The 22548-nt window shown below is 38.6% G+C and overlaps 1 protein-coding gene across 2 annotated transcripts in view; it reads right to left on the bottom strand.

Annotated features, from left to right (window-relative positions):
* Window positions 1–22548, bottom strand: part of LOC121521339 (kinesin-like protein KIF3C) — a 42128-nt gene that overhangs the window by 4696 nt on the left and 14884 nt on the right. The window contains exons 2-8 of one of the 2 annotated variants that reach the window (XM_041805272.1): window positions 9203–9304; window positions 7359–7481; window positions 7095–7103; window positions 3599–3717; window positions 3052–3168; window positions 1347–1455; window positions 961–1106 (exon numbers count right to left, since the gene is read on the bottom strand). In XM_041805272.1, the coding sequence (XP_041661206.1) occupies window positions 961–1106; window positions 1347–1455; window positions 3052–3168; window positions 3599–3717; window positions 7095–7103; window positions 7359–7481; window positions 9203–9304 (725 nt within the window). The remainder of the gene's footprint in view (window positions 1–960; window positions 1107–1346; window positions 1456–3051; window positions 3169–3598; window positions 3718–7094; window positions 7104–7358; window positions 7482–9202; window positions 9305–22548) is intronic. The other variant, XM_041805273.1, reaches the window with a different exon arrangement.

The raw sequence follows: 22548 nt of genomic DNA, 5'->3' as shown, positions 1-22548 counted from the left end.
GCCAAAACCACTGCTGACAAAAAGAACACAAAGGTTGCCATAACCATCTTGATGATCCTCAAGGCTTTTGGGAAAATATTCTGTAGAGTGATGAGACAAAAGTTGAAATTTTTGGTAGCAGCATTTCATAAAATCACAAACAGTTAAATAGGGTGGTGGTAGAACTGATGGGACCATGAATTCTGGGCTCTACCAGAAAATCCTGAAGGAGAATGTCCGGCCATCAGTTCATGACCTCAAGCTCAAGCACACTTGGGTTATGCAGCAGGACAATAATCTGAAACACACCAAGTGCATCTCTTGATGCCTTAAAAAATATCAAATAAAGGTTTTGGAGTGGTCTGGTCAATGTCCAGACTTGGTTTTGATTGAGATGCTGTGGCATGACCTTAAACAGTCTGCTTGTGCTTGAAAACCCTCCAAAGTGGCTGAATTTAAAAAAAATTGAGCGAAGAAGACTTATTGCCAGTTATTACAAATGCTTGCTTACAGTTGTTGCTGCTAAGGGTGGCACAACCAGTTGTTGGGTTTGGGGGGGTAATGACTTTTTCATAAAGAGCCAGGAGGTTTGTATGGCTTTTTTACCTTTTGAAATAAACAAAACTATCATTTAAAAACTGCACTTTGTATTTATTAGGATTGCCTTTGTCTCATATTAATGATCTGAAGGATTTAAGTGTGACTAATATGCAAAAGAATGAAACATAGCATCAAACATAACAGAAAAACTGAAGAGTAAAGGAAGAAGATTGAAGGGGATGATAAATGTTGATATTGGAATCTCAAATAGGAAAAACTAAGGATAAATGTAGCCTAAATTCAATATTTTGGCACCCTTTATCATCTTGAATTGCTGCTAGAGTGTACACAGTACTGTATATTTGTGATAGGCCAGGACTGTAAGAGTTTTCTTCATCAGTTAGGATCTGGGTTTATTAGGTTCACTGAGTTTCAACTCACCAGGAGCGAGACTTTTGGACTCCCCTGTCCTTGGTGGGCGAGCTGTCTACAGAGTGACTTTGGTTTTGCTCCGCCTCTGTCGAGCGATCCAGAGAGGCGACGTTTGGAGGAGTCATGTCCAGCTCCAGAAACATGATGTTCTCAGCCTGGAACAAACCCACACATGAAACACCTGCAGTTTATCATCTGGATCACATTAATGTGATTAAACCTTGCTCCCAAAGTGAAGGATTATTCAAAGGCATGACAAAGTCAGTGTCATACATCACAGGAGTCTCAAGTACGGGCTGTAAATCACTTTTAAGGATTAATTTTAAAGCACTATCTTATACAAGGCGGCTTTTTAAAGACAGTGCACTTGCACTATCTTCCACGGCTACACTCACCCTGTATCTTGAGTTAGCTCCCATCGTTAATGCAACTCTGGCGTACTGGCTGATGGGCCGTTTGTATCCGACTGCAGATGCTGGCCTTTTCTTCATCTGTGAAGATTTACTGAAGAGGGAGAGGAAAAGCGTGATCAATTATAAATCAATGCCATGAAAAGCCAAAAGACATCTTCAGGAAGCAGCTGAAAGGAAACAGGATCTAGCTTTTCACTCCAGTGGTCAATGATGCCACAGGGTTATTGAAACAGATTTAGCCCCATCAGTCTCTGCTGAAAAATACAGCATGCAAAGAAACAGCTCAGTTTATCTTATCATCAAATAGAGAAGTTTTTAAACCGATTTATTGAATTTTTGAACGGATTAAAAAAAAAAACATGCATGACAGCAGGGACTGGTACAGGTAAACAACAGATGATATGGGATCAAACAATCAAGACAGAGATAATCAGAATGCCCTTAACACATACATGTTTGACTGCAAGGGTCCATGCATGGGTATGTCTTCATCACAGAGCTTAAATATTATATGCAGAACAGGGAGTATCCAGTGTCAGTTAAGGTGATAAGATAAAGTAAATAAAAAACTCAGAGGACAGACTTAAGGGTTCTGAAAGGCACATGAGAGTCTACATCACAGCACCCCTTGGTCCTGTCTTACATCATACATAATGGGAGCTTATGATACGAAACCATACCGTATTGTGTTGTATGGTATGATATGGTATGGTTTCATATCATAAGCTCCCATAATGTATGGTATTAAATGAGGTTTAAATTTTTTGGAATCATTTCTGTATCACAGTAGTACTGTATCACATTCTATCATATTGTAATGTATTATGCTGAAACGTATCACATCATATCATGTATCACATTGTATTGTATCATGTATCATATTGCATCATATACTAAGATAATATATGATATTTTTGTGGTATTAAATTGTATCGTTTTGTCATGCATGTTATCATTGTGCTTTGCAATTAATGTTTTAATTTTGTGATGTATTGTACCTTATCATGCCATGTATTAGTGTATTGTCTTATGCATTACATCTTGTATTAAATCCTATTGTATCGTATTGTATTGCATGGTTTTGTATGGTATCATATCATTATGATTTGATATTGTAATGTGTATCATTCTTTATTTAATTGTATTTGCTGTCATAGCATATTGAATCTTATTGCAGCATATTGTGTCGGAGCATACTGTTTCACCAAGCAATTATTGTCCAAATGAGGGCTGACAGTGGCGTGTTACTAACTTGCCATTTGATATAACTTGAGTGTTTTGTTGTGAAGCTTTTCTGAGCTCAAAGTTGCTCTTTATAAAACTTTACAGACATTGCCAATTAATTTTCTGTTACCAGTCTCCAATGAGCTTGCATTGCATGCATGCATGCATTTTGACATTGCATGCATGCCACTTCATTACTTCATTTTTTGCAAAAAAACCCTTACTTCTGCAAACAAACATCTTATTTTGAGACTTTGAAAGACTGACAGATAAAAGAAGAAGGCAACTGCATGACTGAAAAAGCAGAAAAAGCAACAACAGCAAAAGAGGAGGAGCTAATGGCACAGGAGCCAAATGAGGTCAGAGGTCCATGAACTCTGACTCTAATTAGTCACATTTTAACACCATTAGTCTGCCTGATGACCCAAATGGGAATATCCTGATACATTAAATCTGCACCGACCTTTCAGCTTGAACAAGAGGCTGAAACTTCCACTGATCCTCCTCGGGGTCAAAGGTCAGCCTGTTCATGATCTTATTCTTCTCCTCCGGGGGGATGAAATTCTCAATGATGAGATACCTGCATGTAAAAAAACCACAGCAGTGAAAGGTTAAATCTGAGCTCATATCAGGACCATGCAGCCTGAAGGAGGATTTTTTCATTTTGTAAGCAGAAGATGAAAAATAATTCAAGTAGAGAACCTTAAAGGCTTTGTTGAAAATAACGGACAAGGAAAGTTAATTTTGTTGACTTTTAATTTAATCTTTGTCAGAAATATGACGTCCTTTTGCATTTTTGCATACTTTTGTCACAGTTAACACATGGGATTTAATGATTCTGTTTTCCATCTTTGACAGTAATCTCAGAGTTTTTCTTCCCTCAGCATCTCTCAGTGATGAAATTCCTACTAAGCATGTGTGTTTCTGATGAGAGAGCACACCGTATTCGCTGATCCATCCTGGCACATTTGCTGATTGTGTCGCTCCTCTTTTGTGTTTGTTCGACTCACTTGAACTTGAGCTCTCTCGTCAGCTCATTCTGAGTTTGTTCCAGCTCCTGTCGGCTCCTCACGTGCTCGTCGTTCACGTCCTGGATCTCCGCTTTGATGCACTGCAGCTTGGCGTAAAGCTACGACAATGAGACACAGAGAGAGAAACAAACGGAGAGGGTGAGGAGGGGAGATGTCGCCAAGTGCAGTGAAGTCACTGATGAAGTGGTCTCCAACTCGCGGCAGTCTGGTTGCCCCTAGCTACGACAGTGGAGTCACTGGTGTCAGGAGGAAAAGGGTAACCATTTAGAGCACCACAGTCCTCCCTCTCTGCCGCTCTCGTCTCCACTTTTCCTCCTGCGCTCTCGAGCTTTCACGCTGTTATTGTTTGCTTTCACTCATGGCAGATAGAATGGGCTTTACTCAAGTAGGCTAATGCTGACTTTAGCCCACACATGAATCTGCTGTTTTAGTTTTATGCTTAAATAAGAGGACTGTAAAGCTGGAAAATGCTTACATTTTCAATCTATTTTGTATGTATGGGTAATTCCTTTAGACTTCCAGACAAAGAAATATTTTTAGGAACAAGATGCTCTATTACTCTCTGAAAGTCCAACTTAGTTTTTCTTGCATTTAACTGTGTGCTACTTTGCTTTTTCAATCATTGAGGCAGAATAAGATTTTCTACAGAAATAATATTCTTATATTCATATATAATAACAGAATTAATGTTTTAATCATGGTTGCTAAAGCGGTTTGTAAAAAATGGCTTAACAAGATTTACAGTTGAAATATTTAGAGGTGCCATGCTGAGTTTTATCCTATATTTTTGTTCCCATTCATGTTTTTTTTTCACTAAAATAGGGTGCATATTTTTGGATTCAGTTAACATGCTGTGTGTATTTCCTTCCTCATGAACATGCTTCCTCATAGCTTGGGGATTCAGGTCTGAACCTCATGTAGCTAGTTATTCATGGCTACATTCACACTGCTGGCCTTAACTTCTTGAGGCCTGAGCTTGGAAAGCATTTCAAGTTTCTCCAACATCTTTGGGATTAGAAGGGTCTGAGAAGTTAAAACACCAGCCTTGTCTTTGAACAGGATTTTCTTGTAAATTTTGCTTTCTAAAATCCAAATAAATTCCCTACATTTTCAAAGAATTAACCTAAAATATCCATGAAAATTCTAAAACATATTTTTAAAGTACCCCATAAAAAGTACCCCAAAACTTCTTTAAAAAGTTCTCAAATCTTTCAGTGAAATGTTACCATGAAACCTAAAAATCCCCCCCAAAAATTTCATGCAAATTCCTGAATTTTCAATCAAATATCCCCTAAATTTCTTAGCAAATTCTAAAAGATTTCCAAATATATTATCCAAAATTCCATGAAAAGGATGGAAACCTACCAAAAGAATCCCTGAAATATCCACAAAGGACAACCCCTAACTCCGAGCTCCCAATCCAATTACCCAAATAACATATTACTTTCCAAAATTCACACAAAAAAGACCAAAAGATTCAAAGCAATTTTCCCGAATCTTCCAGTGAAAATTCTCTAAGTATACACACGTCCTGGTGCTTGATAACTGATGATAAAGGAAATTTCCCAAAAAATCCACACAGAGAATTCTCTCCCAACATTTCAAGCAAATTACTTAAACTTCAATGGGCAATTATCTCAAAACATTATAATAGCAGAAATTATGATTAAGTTGTAAGAAAGCCAAAATATATTGTCCTAATATGTGCATGTTGCTCAGATCTGATTTCGTCGTCTGGCTTTTCACATTACGTTTTTAATAAGGCCTGAATGCAGACTACTGTGTGGACAGGTCATGGTCCTGAACAATTGCACTGAACTGACAGCTGGGTTTATTCCCCCAAAATATGGTCCAGCTTGTGTAATCACAGTAATGTGATTTGACCAAAACCGCTATGCTGATTGGAGTCTTTGGCCTCTTTAACCTTTTTTGGCCATTTATTTCTAAATTAATTCATAAATAGGTCAGTTATGATACAATCCTTCAAGTTTTGCTTGTATAAAAGCACCACCCCAAATACTTATGAGGTCTAATGTCCCTCCACTGCTGTCTTCCATGTTGAGTGTGACTGTCTTGATGCTATTGCCCGCCGGTGCAGAACTGTGATGTGTGTCACTCCAGAATTACATCAAAGTCACATTATAGGAGACCTGGCCGTTCAGACTGCGGTCAAATTCCAAAAGATCAGATATGTATCTGCTTTAGTACAACATATGAAAGAGGCCCAAATCTGATATAATAATGTCAAATTCAATGTGACCTGTGTTGTTTTTACTGCCAGAAAAAAAGCAGATATGAGTCACATAAGAGCAAAAAAAATCAGATTTGGGTCACTTTAAACTTCAGTGTGAATTTAGCCTTTGAAAACTGATGTTTTTGGACATTTGTGCGCACACAAACCGTTTAAGGTCCCTGTTAACACACAATATAGTGAAGATTTTTGAAACTCCTTTACAGCATTTATGTGTGGATGGGGAAAACTGAGTTTTCAGTTTGTAACATCACACAACATTCTGGTTTCTCCTCAGTTTGATGATAGTGGTGTGGCATATCATCACTTTCATTTACATGCCAAACTTGTGCTGGTGGTACCGTTGCTAACTGGACTTCTGACATGCTTATTCATGTTTTTCCAATATGTTGATTATCAGCGACACCTGAATGGACTATGTAAGGCCACTGCTGCTTCATGCTTGCATTGGTGGGACGACTTTGACATTAAACAGTAATTTCAGAGAGACACAGAGAAAGTTTTTCAGTTCATCGTTGCTGTCTCTGAGTGAGCTGCTTTGCCTGCACAGTGAAGCACAGACTACCACTGATGTGGTGAGGTCATTGCAGCGCGTAACAGTGTCAAATGTGTTAGGATTGTTTTTATTCCATTAGCTTTACTTTACAAATATTATAAGACCCTACTCAAAGACATGCCCCCCTTACAATCCTCTAAGGTTGCTTTCAAAGTGTAAAAAGTCCCACAGTGAGTGCTTTCTCACAAATAAGCTTGTTGACAGTCTAAACCTTCATATTTTACAGTCTGAGCTTTAAATCAGAATGTGAAAACTTCTTTTCTCAATCCTCTTTTTTTTCCTCAGAGTCGGCACCATGCAGTGACAGACGGGCAAATGTCACACGTGCCACATTAGAGGGCATCATGGGAGCAAAGATCAGCACAGGATCATTAGTCACATTGTCATACACACACACACACACACACACACACAATGGCTGCTTTGGCGTTAGTCCTGCTGGCCGTGCAACGAGTTGGGCAGTGAGAGGATCGGGAGGGGGGTTTGAGAGGGTTTAGAGGGGTTGAATTTTCTTTAAGGTTTCACTGAGGGATTCTGAGTGATTTGACAAGGAAGGGGAAACAGACTGGGCAGGTTAGTATGGAGAGCGTGAAGAGGCCCGATATAGAAAGTGTGACGAAGTGAGGGAGAAAAGGGTCCCGAGCAGAGGACGGGGCGGCAGGACAAACCTTTCGATACTGGGATTTAAGTGTGTATGGCCGGACGGAGCATGTGTCCGAGGCAGAGGGTCATTAGGATCCAGGTCAGGGGTCAAAGGGGTAAAGAGGGAAATAACGGCATTAAGAACAAAAACAGGAAGCTGTTCATATGTGTGCAGGTCTAATATAACAGTATGACATTAATCTTTTGCTCTTAAAGCCAGTATAAATCAAAATGCATGCAAGATTAAATCTGAATTCCATGTGCAGATGTCTTCTTTGAGCATGTCTTACCTTCTTGAGTTTCTTGGTCTTGGCCTCCACCTCCTGCTGCAGAGAAGTGAACGTCTCCCTCAACTCCAGCGTCTCCTCGTCCTGGGTCATCATCTGCTGCTGGATCTCCCTCTCACGACGAGACTGGAAACATCAGCGATGTTAACTTACTGTAGTATCTTATTGTAGTGTTTTGATCATTTTTAATTTTAAGCTATTTCTTTAAAAGATGGGCAAGTCTGTGCCAACAGTATGGGGCTGTGTTTTTAGGGTTTGGGCAAGGCCCCTTATCTCCACGGGTAATCTTAATGCATCAGCATGCCAAGACATTCCGGACAATGCAATGCCTCCAACTCTGGGGCAACAGCTTGGATAATGCCCTTTTCTATTCCAACATGACTGTGTCCCAGTGTGCAAAGCAAGGACTATAAAGACATGGTTTGATGAGTTTTGTGAGGAAGAACTGACTGGCCTGCACAGAGCCCTGACCTCAACCCAGTCAAGCACCTTTGGGATGATCTGGAACAGAGATTGTCAGCCAGGCCTTCTCACCTAACATCAGTGCCTGATCTTCAAAATGCTCTATAGCAGGGCTTCTCAACCTTTTCAGCCCGCGACCCCCAAAATAAAGGGGCCAAGGACCAGGGACCCCACTGTGCTTGAAGGTGGCTAAACACAGCCATGAACATGTGCAGTGCAGACAGGGCTGCCCATAAAGGGGGATAAAGGGAAGAGCTTTTTGAGGCCAAACCCCACTGGGGGTCAGCAAAATTATGGTCCATTGTAAAGTTAAGCTGTGGTATCAATATTTTATATTAAACCCGAATAATAGCCAGTCTTATCAAAGAAACAAATCTCTTTTTTATTGATTTGTGTAGTAAGTAGTCCTTTTAAAAATATGAATCCCCTTTCTTAAAAACAGAATTAAAATGTGTTAATAATAGCAAAAATGGTGGATAAGGTGGTGAAATTGGATTCTAAGAGTAGCAGGAATGGGTTAGAAGTGTAAAAAAAAAAAAAAAACTAAAAGTGGCAAAAATATCACCCCAAACAAATGGAAAAAATGTATCAAAGTGGCAAAAACGAGCATATACAGTGGTAAAAGAGGATTAAAAAGTGGCTGAAATGGCTTTAAAGTGGCAAAAAACTGGTGGAACTTTGGTTAAATAGGATGAAAAAATTGCTATACACTGGCATTAAAAGTGTTTACTGAGACAGAAATTGGCTGAAATGGTTTAAACTGGCCAAAACAGTCATATCAAATAGTGAAATGTGGTTAAGAGGGGCAAAAAAAGTGGTAAAGAGTGGTTAATAGTGGCAATATTGGGTCAACAGAGCCAACAATAGGCAGAAAGTGGCAAGAATTGGTTTAGAAGGGGCAAAAATGGGCAGAAAAAGTGGTTGAAAGAGTTTAAATTTTGACAAAAATGGGTTTTGAGCAGCAAAAACGTGCCAAAATTGGCAAATTGGTCAGAAAAAGTGATAAAAATGGGTTAAAATTGGGCAAAATTAGTGTAAAGTGGCAACAGTGTAATTTAAAAAACATTCTTAATTTCTCTAAGGCATCTGGAGACCCCCTCTAAGTGTCTTGCGACCCCCAATGGGGTCCCAACCCCAAGATTGAGAACCACTGCTCTATAGAATGAATGGGCACAAATTCCCACAAAATCACTCCAAAATCTTGTAGAAAGTCTTCCAAGAGTTGCGGCTGTTATTGCTGCCAAAGGGAAGTCAACTCTATATCAAAGTTCATGTATTTGAATACGCCATTACAGTCCCTGTTGGCCAGTCTGCTGAAGGTTTTTGTCCATATAGTGTATAATTGGTAGCATAACTGCCATAGATTGATTTTACTAAAGCGTTACCTGTTCGGCGATCTCCTGCCTCTTCATCTCCAGCATTTTCTGCTGCTCGTTGGTGTGATCCATGATGTTCTTTCCACCAACCAGCAGCTTGCTCTCCATCGCCTGAAAACAACAAAACAACATTTTTAGATCAGTTTTTATCAAGTGGCAACCTCTGCAGTTGATAAATGGAGCAAATAAAAGTGAGCGTTCACTTCAGGATGACTGAAAAAGCCACCCATTACAAATAAGACAGCTCCATTTGACAACAGAAAAATAAACACGATTACACCCTGGTTGAAAAAGCAGTTTTGGCGAGCAGAGATCATGTCACACACTGTACATAGGGAGTTTTTTTTTTTTAGTTTCATCCTGTTTGGTTTAATGAAGATGCTCATTATTAGGGTCATGAGTGACAGGACTACCAGCTGGCACATTACAGCTGTTTGCCAGGATGCTCAAGACAAAACTCCTCAACCTCTTTGCCTGTTACAAGGTTGGCTGAGAGTGAAATGATAACTGCCATTGTTCGGCCTCAAAACTCTTCTTTGAAGTCACAATATGTATCAGAGTAAAGGACAAAGAATAGGTTGTGCATTTGAGGTCAATTTAAGTTCATGTGCACATCTAACAGTTAAACATTGTTTGTGAGTCTCAAAGCTGCAGTCAGAGCCCACTTTGTGCTGATGAGGCAGATGGAGCTGGAAGTGGGCAGCTTATCGTCCCCATGATGACACCGAGCCACAACAAGCTGAGCTCGGCTGAAACACCGCAGTGATTCAAACGTCAGACATAAATCACACTCACAAGTGGAACAGCAAAAATGTACACCAAGTACTCTTATGAAGTAAAGCATGGCATCAAGTAGACCTGAATGACATGAGCAAAAATGGCATTGTGCTCTGAGGTTTTTTAATATCACTATAATGATGAACAGTGTGAGTAAAACAAAAAGATGAGAGCATGTTATCATAGTTTCTACATTTATCTGCTGCTTTTCAGGTTTTATATAGTCCCTGTTTGCAACACATCCCTCCTGAATAAAAATAAATACAAAAACTTGGCACCAATCAATCCCAGAGTAGCTAAAAGCTAACTCCATCTGCTCCTGACTTCATCATAACAGATTGAAAGCCATTACAGTCAGGCCTCCATCCAAGCATCGCTTTACTATGAAGTGTTTGTAATTAAATGCAATAAGTTCAGACTTTCCTAATGTAAAATTGCTCCTATTGCAATAACAATAAAAATCTGATTAACTGCACAGACCTAGCATCAACCGCCTTGTTGGTTTATGTAGATTAACCACCTATACACCAAACTTGAATTTCTCAACAACTGGATGGACTGCAAAAATACCTGGTATGCACATTGTTATTTCCCTTGAATTTCCTCTGATGCCACTATAAGTCTGGTTTATCTGGTTAAAGTGAAATATTTCAATAGATGACCTTGAAGTTTAGTGAGGTTATACTATTTCTTTTTTGTCATTTTTCATCGAGCACCACAAACCAAAACTGGCTTTCCCTCTAAAAGCAGCTCTATTAAAAAACAGCTCCCCCAATTTAGCCAAACACATTTTCTCTCTTCAACAGTTTGACACATTGCAGCATTATTAAGAGTTTCCTCACCAGCCTAACATCTTAGATAAGGATTCAATAGCCTTTGTTACTCTGTTGGCAAGATAATTAATTCTGCTCAGATGAAAATCCTCCACCCCAATGCTCACTATATTCCTTCACTATTAAGCTGTGTAAAGTTAGAAAAAATGGGAAACTCTCTAATAGAGTCTCTAAAATAATTCTACATGAAGTGGTCCTCTTTTCTTTTTGTATGTTAAATGGCTACAATCCTCTGCAGTTCCAGAGTGATCTTTACATGTGCATACATATGTAGAAATGAATATGTGTATACTTCTATGCACAGATGCGTGTTTTAGGGTTTATTTTCCTGACTAGATCTTTGTCTAAAAATGCTCACTGACTAGCATTTTTCCATGAGAAAGACGAGACTGAAACTAGATAAACATTCGTTTAAGAGAATAAGAACTCTAATAAAAAGTTAGTTTAGTAAAGGAGACTAAAAGAGACTAAAATGTTATTGTTAGACTGCTGAATGTTCAAAATCCATGACATTTCTCTATTTCCCATATAAGGTATGTTGGTATTCTCATCAGTATATTTTGAATCAAATTAAGTGTTGATACTGCAGTGACATGAGTGTTTTACATCTCAATAAGTTTTACATTTTTGCTGATTTATTCAGTTAAAAGAAAATAAATGCCTTGCCTGAAGGTAAAGACTAAAATGTCAGGACTTTTATAGACTAAAACTGGACTAAAATGTTTGGCATCAAAGAAATCCGGACTAAAACCATAAAGGTTAAAAATGACTAAAATGTGATTAATACTAAGGGGCATTTAATCTTTAGACTAAGACAAACTTTAAAATAGCTGCCATAATAAACTACAATGCACAGATGCATTGGTTTAATATTGGTACAGCCATCAGCAAATAATGTGAGCATAAACTAATGTCAGTAGATGTTTACTTGTGTTGTATTTGTATGTTTGCATCAAGAAGAGATTTATTTTGGGGCAGAAGATGTGACCTGTACGACAAACTCTGGCCTGTTTTCATGGACAAACATGTTTTGTCTGAATCAACCGTTGGTCATCAGCTGAATTGTTATACTAAATTCTGGTATTGGCAAAGGCCATGATTTATTTCAAGAGGTGCATTTCTAGTGTATTTCATCACCCAGTCCTTACAGCATGTAACTTCCTCTCCAATGCTGGTGCAGGAGGCCTGGTCTAGGGCATGCGTACAGCATTAAGGTTTCAAAGATGTAATTTTTTTCTCTGCTTGACCTGTAAACATTTTATATGAAAGATTTGACCTCTTGTTCCTCTGGTTTGTGTTACAAGAATGTTTTTCATTCATCTATTTGCTCTAATTGCATTATTGCTGCACTAGAGTCCTGTCCTGTTGATCTGTACTATGATTTACATGTGCATTTATGGTAAAAATAATGACTTTCTGAAAACCCAATAAAACAGTAAAAAAAAGGGGTTTCACTTTGTTATGTTCTCACATTTTTTCACAGATAATACTTGTGTTGTTTTACTTTAGTTGGAATTTTACTCCATCCTTATTTTGAATCAAGCCATGACCTCTAGTGTTGAAAAGAGAAGGCAATGTTTTAGTGCAACAACCTGCAGTACCAAGAGTGTCCACTTGAGGCTGGCTCCAAAATGAAAGAATCCTCTTTAGAGTCCATTTAAAGATGTTTACTCTTGCAGCATAAATAAACATGCTTACAGCCTGGTATATAAAAGTAAAGGGATGGAAGTTATTTCATACATCTTGAAGCTCATGTTTTTTTTTAATGTCGCCTATGGTTAGCATTGGGCCAAAACCTTGTATCTCCATTTTTCATTATTTAATTTTTTTCATAAATCCGCACTAATGCTCACACTTTTTATCTGTAGCTGAGTTTTAATGACTCCTAAAGTAATAAAAAAAAGTGTCTAAAAGTTGCTGACTACGACCATTCAGTGTTAAAACTAATTGGAAAATACAGCGTTTAATTCATTCCCTGAAAAGAGGTGAATCTGGAGATTGGAGGTTTTGGCCTGACTCCAGCGCTGTTTTCGATAAAGTATTTTTTTATTCCCTTTTTTTGTACGATAACCTCTGGTTTTGAAAGGTGAATGCAATGTTTCTGTGCAATAAACTGCAGTACCCCTAGTGTCCACTTGAGGCTGGCTCCCAAAATGAAAGAATCCCCATTAGATTACACATAAAATCTCTATCTTTTACAGCAGAAATAAACATGTTTACAGCCTGGTAAATAAAAGTAGAGGAATTAAACTTGTATTGTATATCTTGTAGTCCATGTTTTCTATTGCTTATTGCTGGGGTGGGGCCAAAACCTTGTACCTAAATTTTCCCAATTTAAATTTTTCTCATAAATCAGTGTTATTATTCATTCTTTGCATCTGTCAATGGGTTTTAACAAATTTTAAAATAATAAAAAGTGTCTAAAAGTTGCTGACTATGACCATTCAATGTTGAAAAATAAAGCGTTGTATTTATTCCCTGATAAGTAGTGATTTTGGAGATAGGAGGTTTTAGCCTGATGCCAGCTCTATATTTCTGATTAAGTATTTTTCTCTCTTTTTTTGAACATATATCAATGATTTGAAAACTTATCTGCTGCTTTTATTCTATGATTAAACAACAAGGATTATGTCCCTTTGGCTTTAATATTCTCTCTAGTGTCACCTCTAAAAAGGAACTCTAAGATCTATTTTCTTTTAAAATATGTTTGATGAAGCATCATTATCATTTCATGCCTCTGGATACAGCGTCTTTGGTTGATAAAGGGCCTGGGGTCACAGTGATGCAATCTGTGTTGAAAGTGAATCCCTCACACTCACGATCACTTTCTCTTCTGGCCTCAGGGTAAAAGTCTGACATTGAAGACATGAAAAGAAGGAGACAAGAAACAGAATGGGCAAAAAAAAAAAGAGGAAGAACATATAAAAAGGAGGAGGGTGGAGAGAAAAAGAGGGGCCCAAGAAGGGCAAACAGGGGCCATAGCCACTTTGTCCCATCCACATTCCAGTCTCAGGACTTTATACAAAAAGGCCGAGTGCAGCCTATACATTCTTTATAGCTGGCACATACCACACTGTCCATTTGATTATATGAGGGAGCACAAATACACACAGAGACATGCAGAGTACAGTGGAGTCGTTCAGAGGGGATGCAGCAGAAAGCCTCTTTGTTTCGAGCTGCGTCTTTGTGCTGTGTGTGTGTATGTGAGTGTGTGCACTGGTGTGTTTTGTCGTATTCTTTCAGCTTCATTAAAGGGCTGATTCATGTCAGAGGGTTTTCTCTCATGTGTCCCATGTCTCTGCATCCTGTTAGACTGCACACAAGTCCTTTTACATTCAGGCTTTTATTAAAGAGCCTGTTACAATCAACATGTTACAGTTGTTCTATTTTTAACGCATATCTTTTAAAGCTATGAATATCTAGCTTTATAATTTAGCAGTAAAAAAAGTTGTATTATAGTTTGGTTTTTATCTGTTGGTATGAGAACAATTTTGGAACCCTATTATCTATCATTGTCTCTTGCTTTAATTGCAATGTTCAGTCTTTGTCTTAAAAAATGACGAGTACAAGTCTAAAAAATTAAATAAACTTATGAAAGATTGTTTTACTAACTACTATTTCCATAAACTGGAGCAGCTTTTTAAAAGGTGCTCACATAAGTTTACATTTCAACAATTATAGTGCCTATAAAAAGTATTCATGCCCTTGGATATATAAATCAACCATGGTCAATAAAATTGGGCCTCTTTGTTTTTACAACAAAAAAATACAAAAAAAAAAAAACTATTTAGTGTCAAAGTGAAAACAGATTTCTAAAAAGTAATGTCAATTAAATAAAAATTTAGAGTAAAAAAGTGACTGCATAAGTCTTCACCTGCTTTAAAGAGACTCAATTGGTGCCAGCACTCTCACCTGAGGTCAGTGAATGTGACTTAGGTGATTTTAGTATAAGACACCTGTGTCTAGAAGGCCCACTCACTGGTTAATCAGTATTCCTGGCTACAATTACACCATGAAGACAAAAGAACACTCAAAGCAACTCAGAAAAATGGTTATCAAAAAGTATAAGTCAGGGAATGGATACAAAAAATTCCAAGGCTCTGAACATCCCCTAGAGTTCAATTAAATCCATCATCAAGAAATGTAAGGAATATGGCACATGTATAATTCTGGCTGGATCAGGCCGTCCTCACAAACTTAGTGACCGTGCAAGAAGGAGACAAGTGAGAGCCACCAGGACACCTATGACTAACCTGAAAAAGTTAAAAGCTTCACCAGCAGAGACAGGAAGGACTCCGCACACAACAACTTTTGCCAGGTTCTTCACCCATCAAAGCTTTATGGGAGAGTGGCAAAGAGAAAGACACTGTTGAAGAAAACTCTGATTAAATCTGGACTAGAGTTCACCAAAAGCCATGTGGGAGACTCCATTGTCAAGTTGAATAAAGTCTTTGGTCTGATGAAACCAAAATGGTGCTTTTTGGCCATCAGACAAGACGCCTAACACTGCACATCACCACAAACACAACATCCCCACTGTGAAGCACCATGCTGTGGGGATGCTTCTCGGCATCTGGCCCAGGAAGGCTTTGGAAGGTAGAGGGTAAATGAACTGAACTATAGCTTAGGAGACAAAAAAGACAGCAAAAGCTGCACAGAAATGGTTTGAAGACAACAAGGTAAATGTTTGGAGTGGCCGAGTCAAAGCCCAGACCTCAATCCAAAAGAGAATTTGTAGCTGGACTTGAAAAGAGATGTTCAATTCCGATCCCCACGCAACCTGATTAAAATCAATCAACACAGACTCAGTGCTGTGATTGCAGCCAAACATGCTTTATTTTTTTTTCATTTTTATTTTTTAAAGATTTATTTTTGGGCATTTTGTGCCTTTATTGGATAGAGTCGGAAGCAAGGAAGAGAGCAGGGACACAGGCCAGATTCAAACCTGGGCCTCCCACATGCATGGGTCGCAACTTAAACCACTAAGCCATCTGCACACCCCACCCAAGGTGCTTCTACTACTTTTAATACTTTTATCACTTATTTGACATTACATTTTTTTTAAATTTAATGAACATTACTTTGCAGAAATCTGTTTTCACTTTGATATTACAGAGACTTTTTCTGTCAAAAAAGCCAAATTATACTGACTGTGATTGATTTATAAAATTAGTTAAAGGGTAAAACATCCTACGCAGTGATTTCTTTTCATAGGCGTATCTAATCTTTAGCTTTTTTTCTAAATGTAATCCTTTCTGGAAAATTATTATTGGATTGAATAAGAATGTTACTGCATATCCTAATATTTGTTATAGTTAAGAGTTTTGTGCTCCTTTGGAGGCAAGAAGTGCATCAGGTTTTTAATTTTAAGGTCAAGCGAATCAACATCTGAGCTGACATAAAAGATGAGACCTGAGAGGAGGAGGAGGAGGAGGAGGAGGAGTGATGACTCAGTGTAGAGGTTAAATGACCTTCAATCTCATGAAATACGACTCACTTGTCATTCAATCATTATTCTATTTCCTGGCATCCCTGCAGATTGTGGTTTAAGACACACAAACACACAAAAACACACACAGAAGCAGCCAGGATGTCTGCTGTCCTTTAAATGTCACAGTAGGGCTTCAGTTTGTCATGTCCTATTAAACCCTGCTGATATCCCAGCCCTCTCTCTCTCTCTCTGCTGAATCAATAAAGCAGATTTCACTTCTTATAAATTGTGCTTTGTATAGATTTACATCTTCAGACTAAGCCTGTTTATATGGCACAACAACATTGTTAAAATATGACATCTTAGGCTGTAGGATCAACACCATACAATTAAAACAGAGGCTGAAATATTCCCACAATGCATCACTCTGTTCCTGTGAGGGCACACACTTCCCAGTCTGCATACTTGTGTCTGAACGAATAACCTGCCCTGAAGTGCACGCTGAAATTCTTCTGGCTGTGACTGATCCGTTTCCTGATGTGGAAGTGAAGAGAGTGGGAAGTGTTGCATATTGAGACGGCTCATCCGCATCAGCCAGCCAATCGCAGCGAGCAGCGAGCCTGCTGGGAACGGCCGGGTTATAAATACAAAGTGACGACAACATCATGAGCGTGTGCATCGGAGAGACGGAGAGCTTGCTGAGTGCAGACAGAGACACGAAGAAGAAGAGGGGTAGAAAAGGAGAAGAGACGCTGAGTGTAGAAGAAGGGGGTGAAAGGCCATCTCTGAGAATCTGTTTCACATCATCCGTAGTTGATGTACAACACTTAAGGACTTAAAGGATGAAATCTTATTACCATCCACTCACTGTCAGTCATCTCCTGCTTCTGTCAAACACACCAGGGAGATCCAGGAAGCAACATGCAATCAGCAGATCACAACATAAGACTACATTAACCCCACAAACATCCTTTTATCTTGTTAGAATGAAAGAGAACGAGGGCACTGAGGAAAGTTCACATATGTCAGAGGACCATTAGTCTCAGATGATGCACTCAAGGTGAATGTTGCCCTTTTATTCTCATAGCTTAATGTCAAAACAACTGTTACTAGTGAACATCTTGTACTTTACTCAACTGATTTTGTTGAAAAGGTCAAAATTTGTTGAAATTCCTGACTATCCTCCCTGGAAAACAGACCCATTTCACACTGGGTGCATGCTTTCTGTGTGACAGCTGAGCTGTGTGTCAGCTCCAGCTTGTGCTGTAAAGGCTTTCATACCAGGCCCTTATGCTGCATACTGGCTGCATCTCCATGCTGTTTTACCTCCATAAATCTTCCTGCAAGTGATTTGATTTTTGCTGGGAAAAAGTAGAAGCTCACCTCTTTTGTGCAGAATGCTACTACATGCTTATATCCGCCAAAACAAAATAAATACAGCTCTTTTCTTATTATTTTCCTCTCAGAGAAACACTTGTGAAAACAATGTAGATTCGCTACCTAGGTACTAACATAACGATGTAAACCAGGTCTATTCAATTGGCGGCACAGGGGCCACATGCGGCCCGGAACCAACCCTCAAGGGGCCCAGCCTGTGGTCATGCCAGAGATGCAGAGGGCAACCCGTTTTGCAAGTTTTTGTAGATTCTCACAGTAGTTCAGACCATGAATGCAACACTCTGTATAGTTTAGCAACAGTCTACCCAAAATGCACCGCGTTGCTTTGAAGCATGGCCAGCGATGCTGACAGAAGCAGCCCCAAGATACCGTGGCTACAACTGTGCAAATTTTGTTTTTATTCACTTTAAGATATACCGGGGTAAAATGTGACCAAAATTACTATTGACAAAATTTCATTTTATTTTTTCATCTATTTATTCTATTTTTATTCAAGTGAAAAAAAAACATTACTACTACCTCAGGTTATGTTCAAATACAGCTTTGTTGTTGTGTTTTTATGCACTGATTGATGTGCTTTTGTCATGTTGCCAAATCTAATTCAAAAGGGAGACTATGAATAAAAAGTGCATATTTTTCATCAAATTGAACTGTATTGGTTTCAAATTTGACATTACCAGCTGCTTACTGGGGCTAAACATGTCTGGCCAGCTACATTTCTTGACTTTAAAATTTGGCCCAGTTGAATAGCCCTGATGAAAACCAGTGTAGGAATGTTAGTTTATCTACATGCACTGTAGCAAATATAGCTAAAGCTAATTTAGCTATGTTAGCTATGTAAGCAACAAAGCTAGCTATGGTACCTATGTTAGCTTTAGCTACATTTGCTAAAGCTTATGTTAATTTAGCTACATGAGCTTTAGCAAAAGTAGCTAAAGCTCATGTAGCTATGTTAGCAATGTAGCTATCTAGCATAGCTATGTCAGCTTTAGCTAAATTATTTACATAGCTGTTACCTATTTAGGTATGCTACCTGTGTAGCTAACATAGCTTTGTCAGCTTTAGCTAAATTAGTTACATAGCTGTTACCTACTTAGGTATGCTACCTGTGTAGCTACTATAGCTTTGTGAGCTTTAGCTTTAACTGCATTAGAAGTTTTAGAGTATTTTCATGGAGGATGAGATTGTAATCTGCAAACAGACTGTTTGCTCAGGTTTATTTAATGTTTTGTAATCAGGTTTGTTAGGATTTTTAAACTCCTAACTTTTGGTATCATAACACTTACCTTGACCCTAACCAGCACTTTAAACCACTTTTATTTTAAAAAGAGGGGTGGCATCTGAGAGCTGCAACTAGACTGACTTGGGGCTTCTTGAACTAATAAACATCTTAAATCAACAAACAGTAAAAATGTTTTCCCCCTCCATACAATTAAACTCAATATAAAGATCCTTCACTCCAAATATTAGAAAACTTCGAGTTTTAAATCCTGAAAAACTGCAGGCAAACTCCAGCTCATTGTCTTTATTTAACAAATATATTGGCAATGTTTTTGCAATGTAATGTGCCTTTACTCAGACAGGGCAGTGGACAGTTTCCATAAATCAGAGAGAGAGAGAAAGTGGGGAATAATGTGAGAAAGTAGTAAAAGGCCAGTCATGAACCTCGGCCACCACTTTGAAGACAACAGACTCTACATGAGGTAAAAAAGACAGACCTGTAAGGCCACTGGTGCCCCAGGTAGAAGAAATTTTAAACCAACCCTGTCATATGGATGTTCTCATAAATGTTTTCTATGTTTAAAGGGGCTTAAATAGTTAAATTAACAAAATGCTCCATCATCCATCTATCCAAAATCCTCATCTACAGCTTAAATATTTCATTCTTCCATTCGCAGACTTTACTTTGTGTGTTTGTTTTTCTCCTGAGAGGCAGTGGAGATTCCTTTGTTCTAGAAATGCTTCAGCTCTCTCTGCTGAATACACGACTGGAGCTCAGCTAACTAGAATCATGCAGACGCACACACAGACCTATAAAACACACATGGACTCACACAGAGTCCATTCATCAATATTTCAGCTATTCAGCCTCTCATACTGAAAGATGGAGAGCAGCAATGAGCTCCCTTTCATTAGACACAAACAGGCCACCATCTTTCCTTCCAGACTTTTCCTCCTCTAATTAGACAGGAAGTTGGCTACATAAACAGGAAACAGTCATGAGGCTCTGCATGTACGTTAGAGCATATGTACACACGGAAAGCTATGTACCTCATGTCCGTTCTGGTTTGTGTGCTAGGATGACAATATTTCCCATGAGGCGATGGGCATTGTTTTTGATGCTGAGTCCTGATTGGTTGAATTTTTCAGCAGTCAGGATGGTGGAAAGGAAAAAGGACAGTTTGGGTCGGTAACAGGAGGATTCATTAATCGGCAATAAGAATAAAATATGTGATGTCTTTTTAAAAATAACAGTTCTGCTCCAAGCAAGGTAACGCACTGTTTGATGGCAAAATATGGAGAGAAAAGGCTCAGAGTTCTTTTTGTCAGGGCAGCTTTCCATGGATTTTTTTTATTTTTAGCCTCAGTTTGGTAGATTTACACTCCATAAATCTGTCAAAGCTAATGAATTTGGCTTTTTAACAAATAAACAGCTTCAAATTCTTAACCTTTTTTCTTTTTGTTAACTGCTTTAAGTCCTGTACGTTTATTCTGAATTTCTTCATTAAGGTTTTATGCTTAAAAAATGTGCAATAATTTCAAAAACACAGCTTCAACGTGGCCACTCCAGTTTCTTTGCGATGCCACTCGTGTGCAACTCTTTTCTTGGGTTGTTTTGTGTTTTTAGCCATTCAAACAGTGAAGCACGGTGGTGGCAGCATCATGCTGTGGGGGTGTTTTTCAGCAGTGGGAGCTGAGAGATTAGTTTGAGGAAAACCTGAATGGAGCAGTCCAGAGATATCATCAATAAAAAACGGGGCTACACTAACAGCATTTAGTTAAAAACTATGACTAAAAATGTTAGAAAATGCTAATTTTTGATAATAAACTGGCTGACAGAGTATGTTTAGTTTTCATCAAGGTGACTACTATAAGACTGAAATTTTAGTGCTAGACTGTTAAAAATTCAAAATCTGAGATATTTCTCCACACTGCACTTAAGGTATGTCAGTGTGTTTTAACAGTACATTTTCTAATCAATTAAAGTGTAAAAGTGCATTAATGGAAGTGTTTTACACTCTAAATTTCTATGTCATTTAACAACGTAGAAATGCGGTTCAAAAACTTCTGTGAACAGGAGAATCTCATCCTTCACTTCTGTTGTCACTTGCCATGCCATGTGATTCACAGCTGGAGTTACAGAGCCAATGAGAGAGCAATGGGCACTGTGTGTCACTGGATGAATTTGTCTGTCAACCGTTTCCAACCAGTTGACACTCTGGGATCCCTAAGGCCCTCCCTATCACAGCTTTTGCAGGAGAGTTAAAGGGATACTTCAACATTTTGGCAAATTCGTCCATTCCCATAATTCCTATAGTCTTAGTAATAGGTTTGTTACCTTCAGTTGTCGGTGCAAGCTGTTTTTAGATCGCCGCTGCCGAGTTCGGACCTGCTGTGCCAACTCAATGTAAGCAGACGGTATTCCGGCTTTCCCTCATCAAACTCATCAAATACACAATCCAACAACTCCAAAACGCTCTCGTGGACAAGTTGTGACCTGCACATTCACCACGCTATGAAAGAATCATGGAACATTACGAGACGGAGATGTTTAAAAGCTAAATGCAAAGCCGGAACTACACTCCAGGCATGGCTGCTGCACTGTGTCACTCCGCCCAGTGGTTTACTCAAGAAATAGTTCCGAGTATTTGCTTCATGCGTCGTAATGTTACATAATTATACCTTATTATTTCATAGCGTGGTGAATGTGCAGGTCACAACTTGTCCACAAACTTATACAACTTGTATAAACTTGTCTTAAAAGGGTAAAATATGGGACCTTTAAAAACATGACTGATAAGCATATTTTGACATTTAAATCATGAACTAAAAAAAAAGTGTTCAGCTATGTAGGAATAAAGGCTTTCAGTGCTTTAAGATCCCTGCCTGTATTCAGAGAAACACCTCTTTCAGTCCAGTCTTCACAAGATTCTCTGTCTCTTAGTGCTCTCGAGGTGAATCAGCTGATTTGACAGAGTCACTGACATTTATGTAAAGTAGGCTAATTCTGTTATGTCACTTCCTGTTACTTTTATGACTCCCATAAAGACCTAGAGTAGAATCATTGACTAAAATGCATAGTAGCCTAAAGTTACTACTGGTACTTGCACTGTCCGCTGTAGTGATGTAGACATGTTTGCAAAAGGTCAATAATGAGGGCCGTCAAAATGACACATTAATACGGACAAAGTGAAAAGATTTACTCAGATTATTCACACTGAGGGTGAACATTACACATACAAGAAACCATCCACCGCAGCTTTGTAAAAATAATAAAAGCACACAACTGGAACCAGCATATATATTATATTGTATCTATCTATGAGAATCTTTCCACTATTGATGAATGATTAGACAATCTGCCCTGGCTCTGTACTCTCCTCTATCCATGTTTCCAGTCACTTGAGGCTTTGAATCAAAGATTCATGAAACCGGCCTATTTGGTGTGCTGCTTCAACAGAGAGGGAACCTCTGAAATTACGAAAAAGTGCTGAAAAAATAAAGGAGGTGAGGAAAAGAAGGATCTTAGAAAATGTTGAGTAAAATTAATACACATCTTGGAATCACCATGGGCCGAGACAAGAGGGGGAAATACATCAAACTTAATCCAGCTGAGGAAAAAGTGTTCCTAAGCTCCTGATCCAGATGAGGATCTTAAAGAAAACTATCAAAATTTAGCTAAATAACATAGTTCT

This window comes from Cheilinus undulatus, linkage group 14 (genome assembly GCF_018320785.1).
Source record: "Cheilinus undulatus linkage group 14, ASM1832078v1, whole genome shotgun sequence".
Taxonomy (NCBI): domain Eukaryota; kingdom Metazoa; phylum Chordata; class Actinopteri; order Labriformes; family Labridae; genus Cheilinus; species Cheilinus undulatus.
Note: the sequence above shows the minus strand (reverse complement) of the source record. Positions and strands in the feature narration are given on the sequence as shown.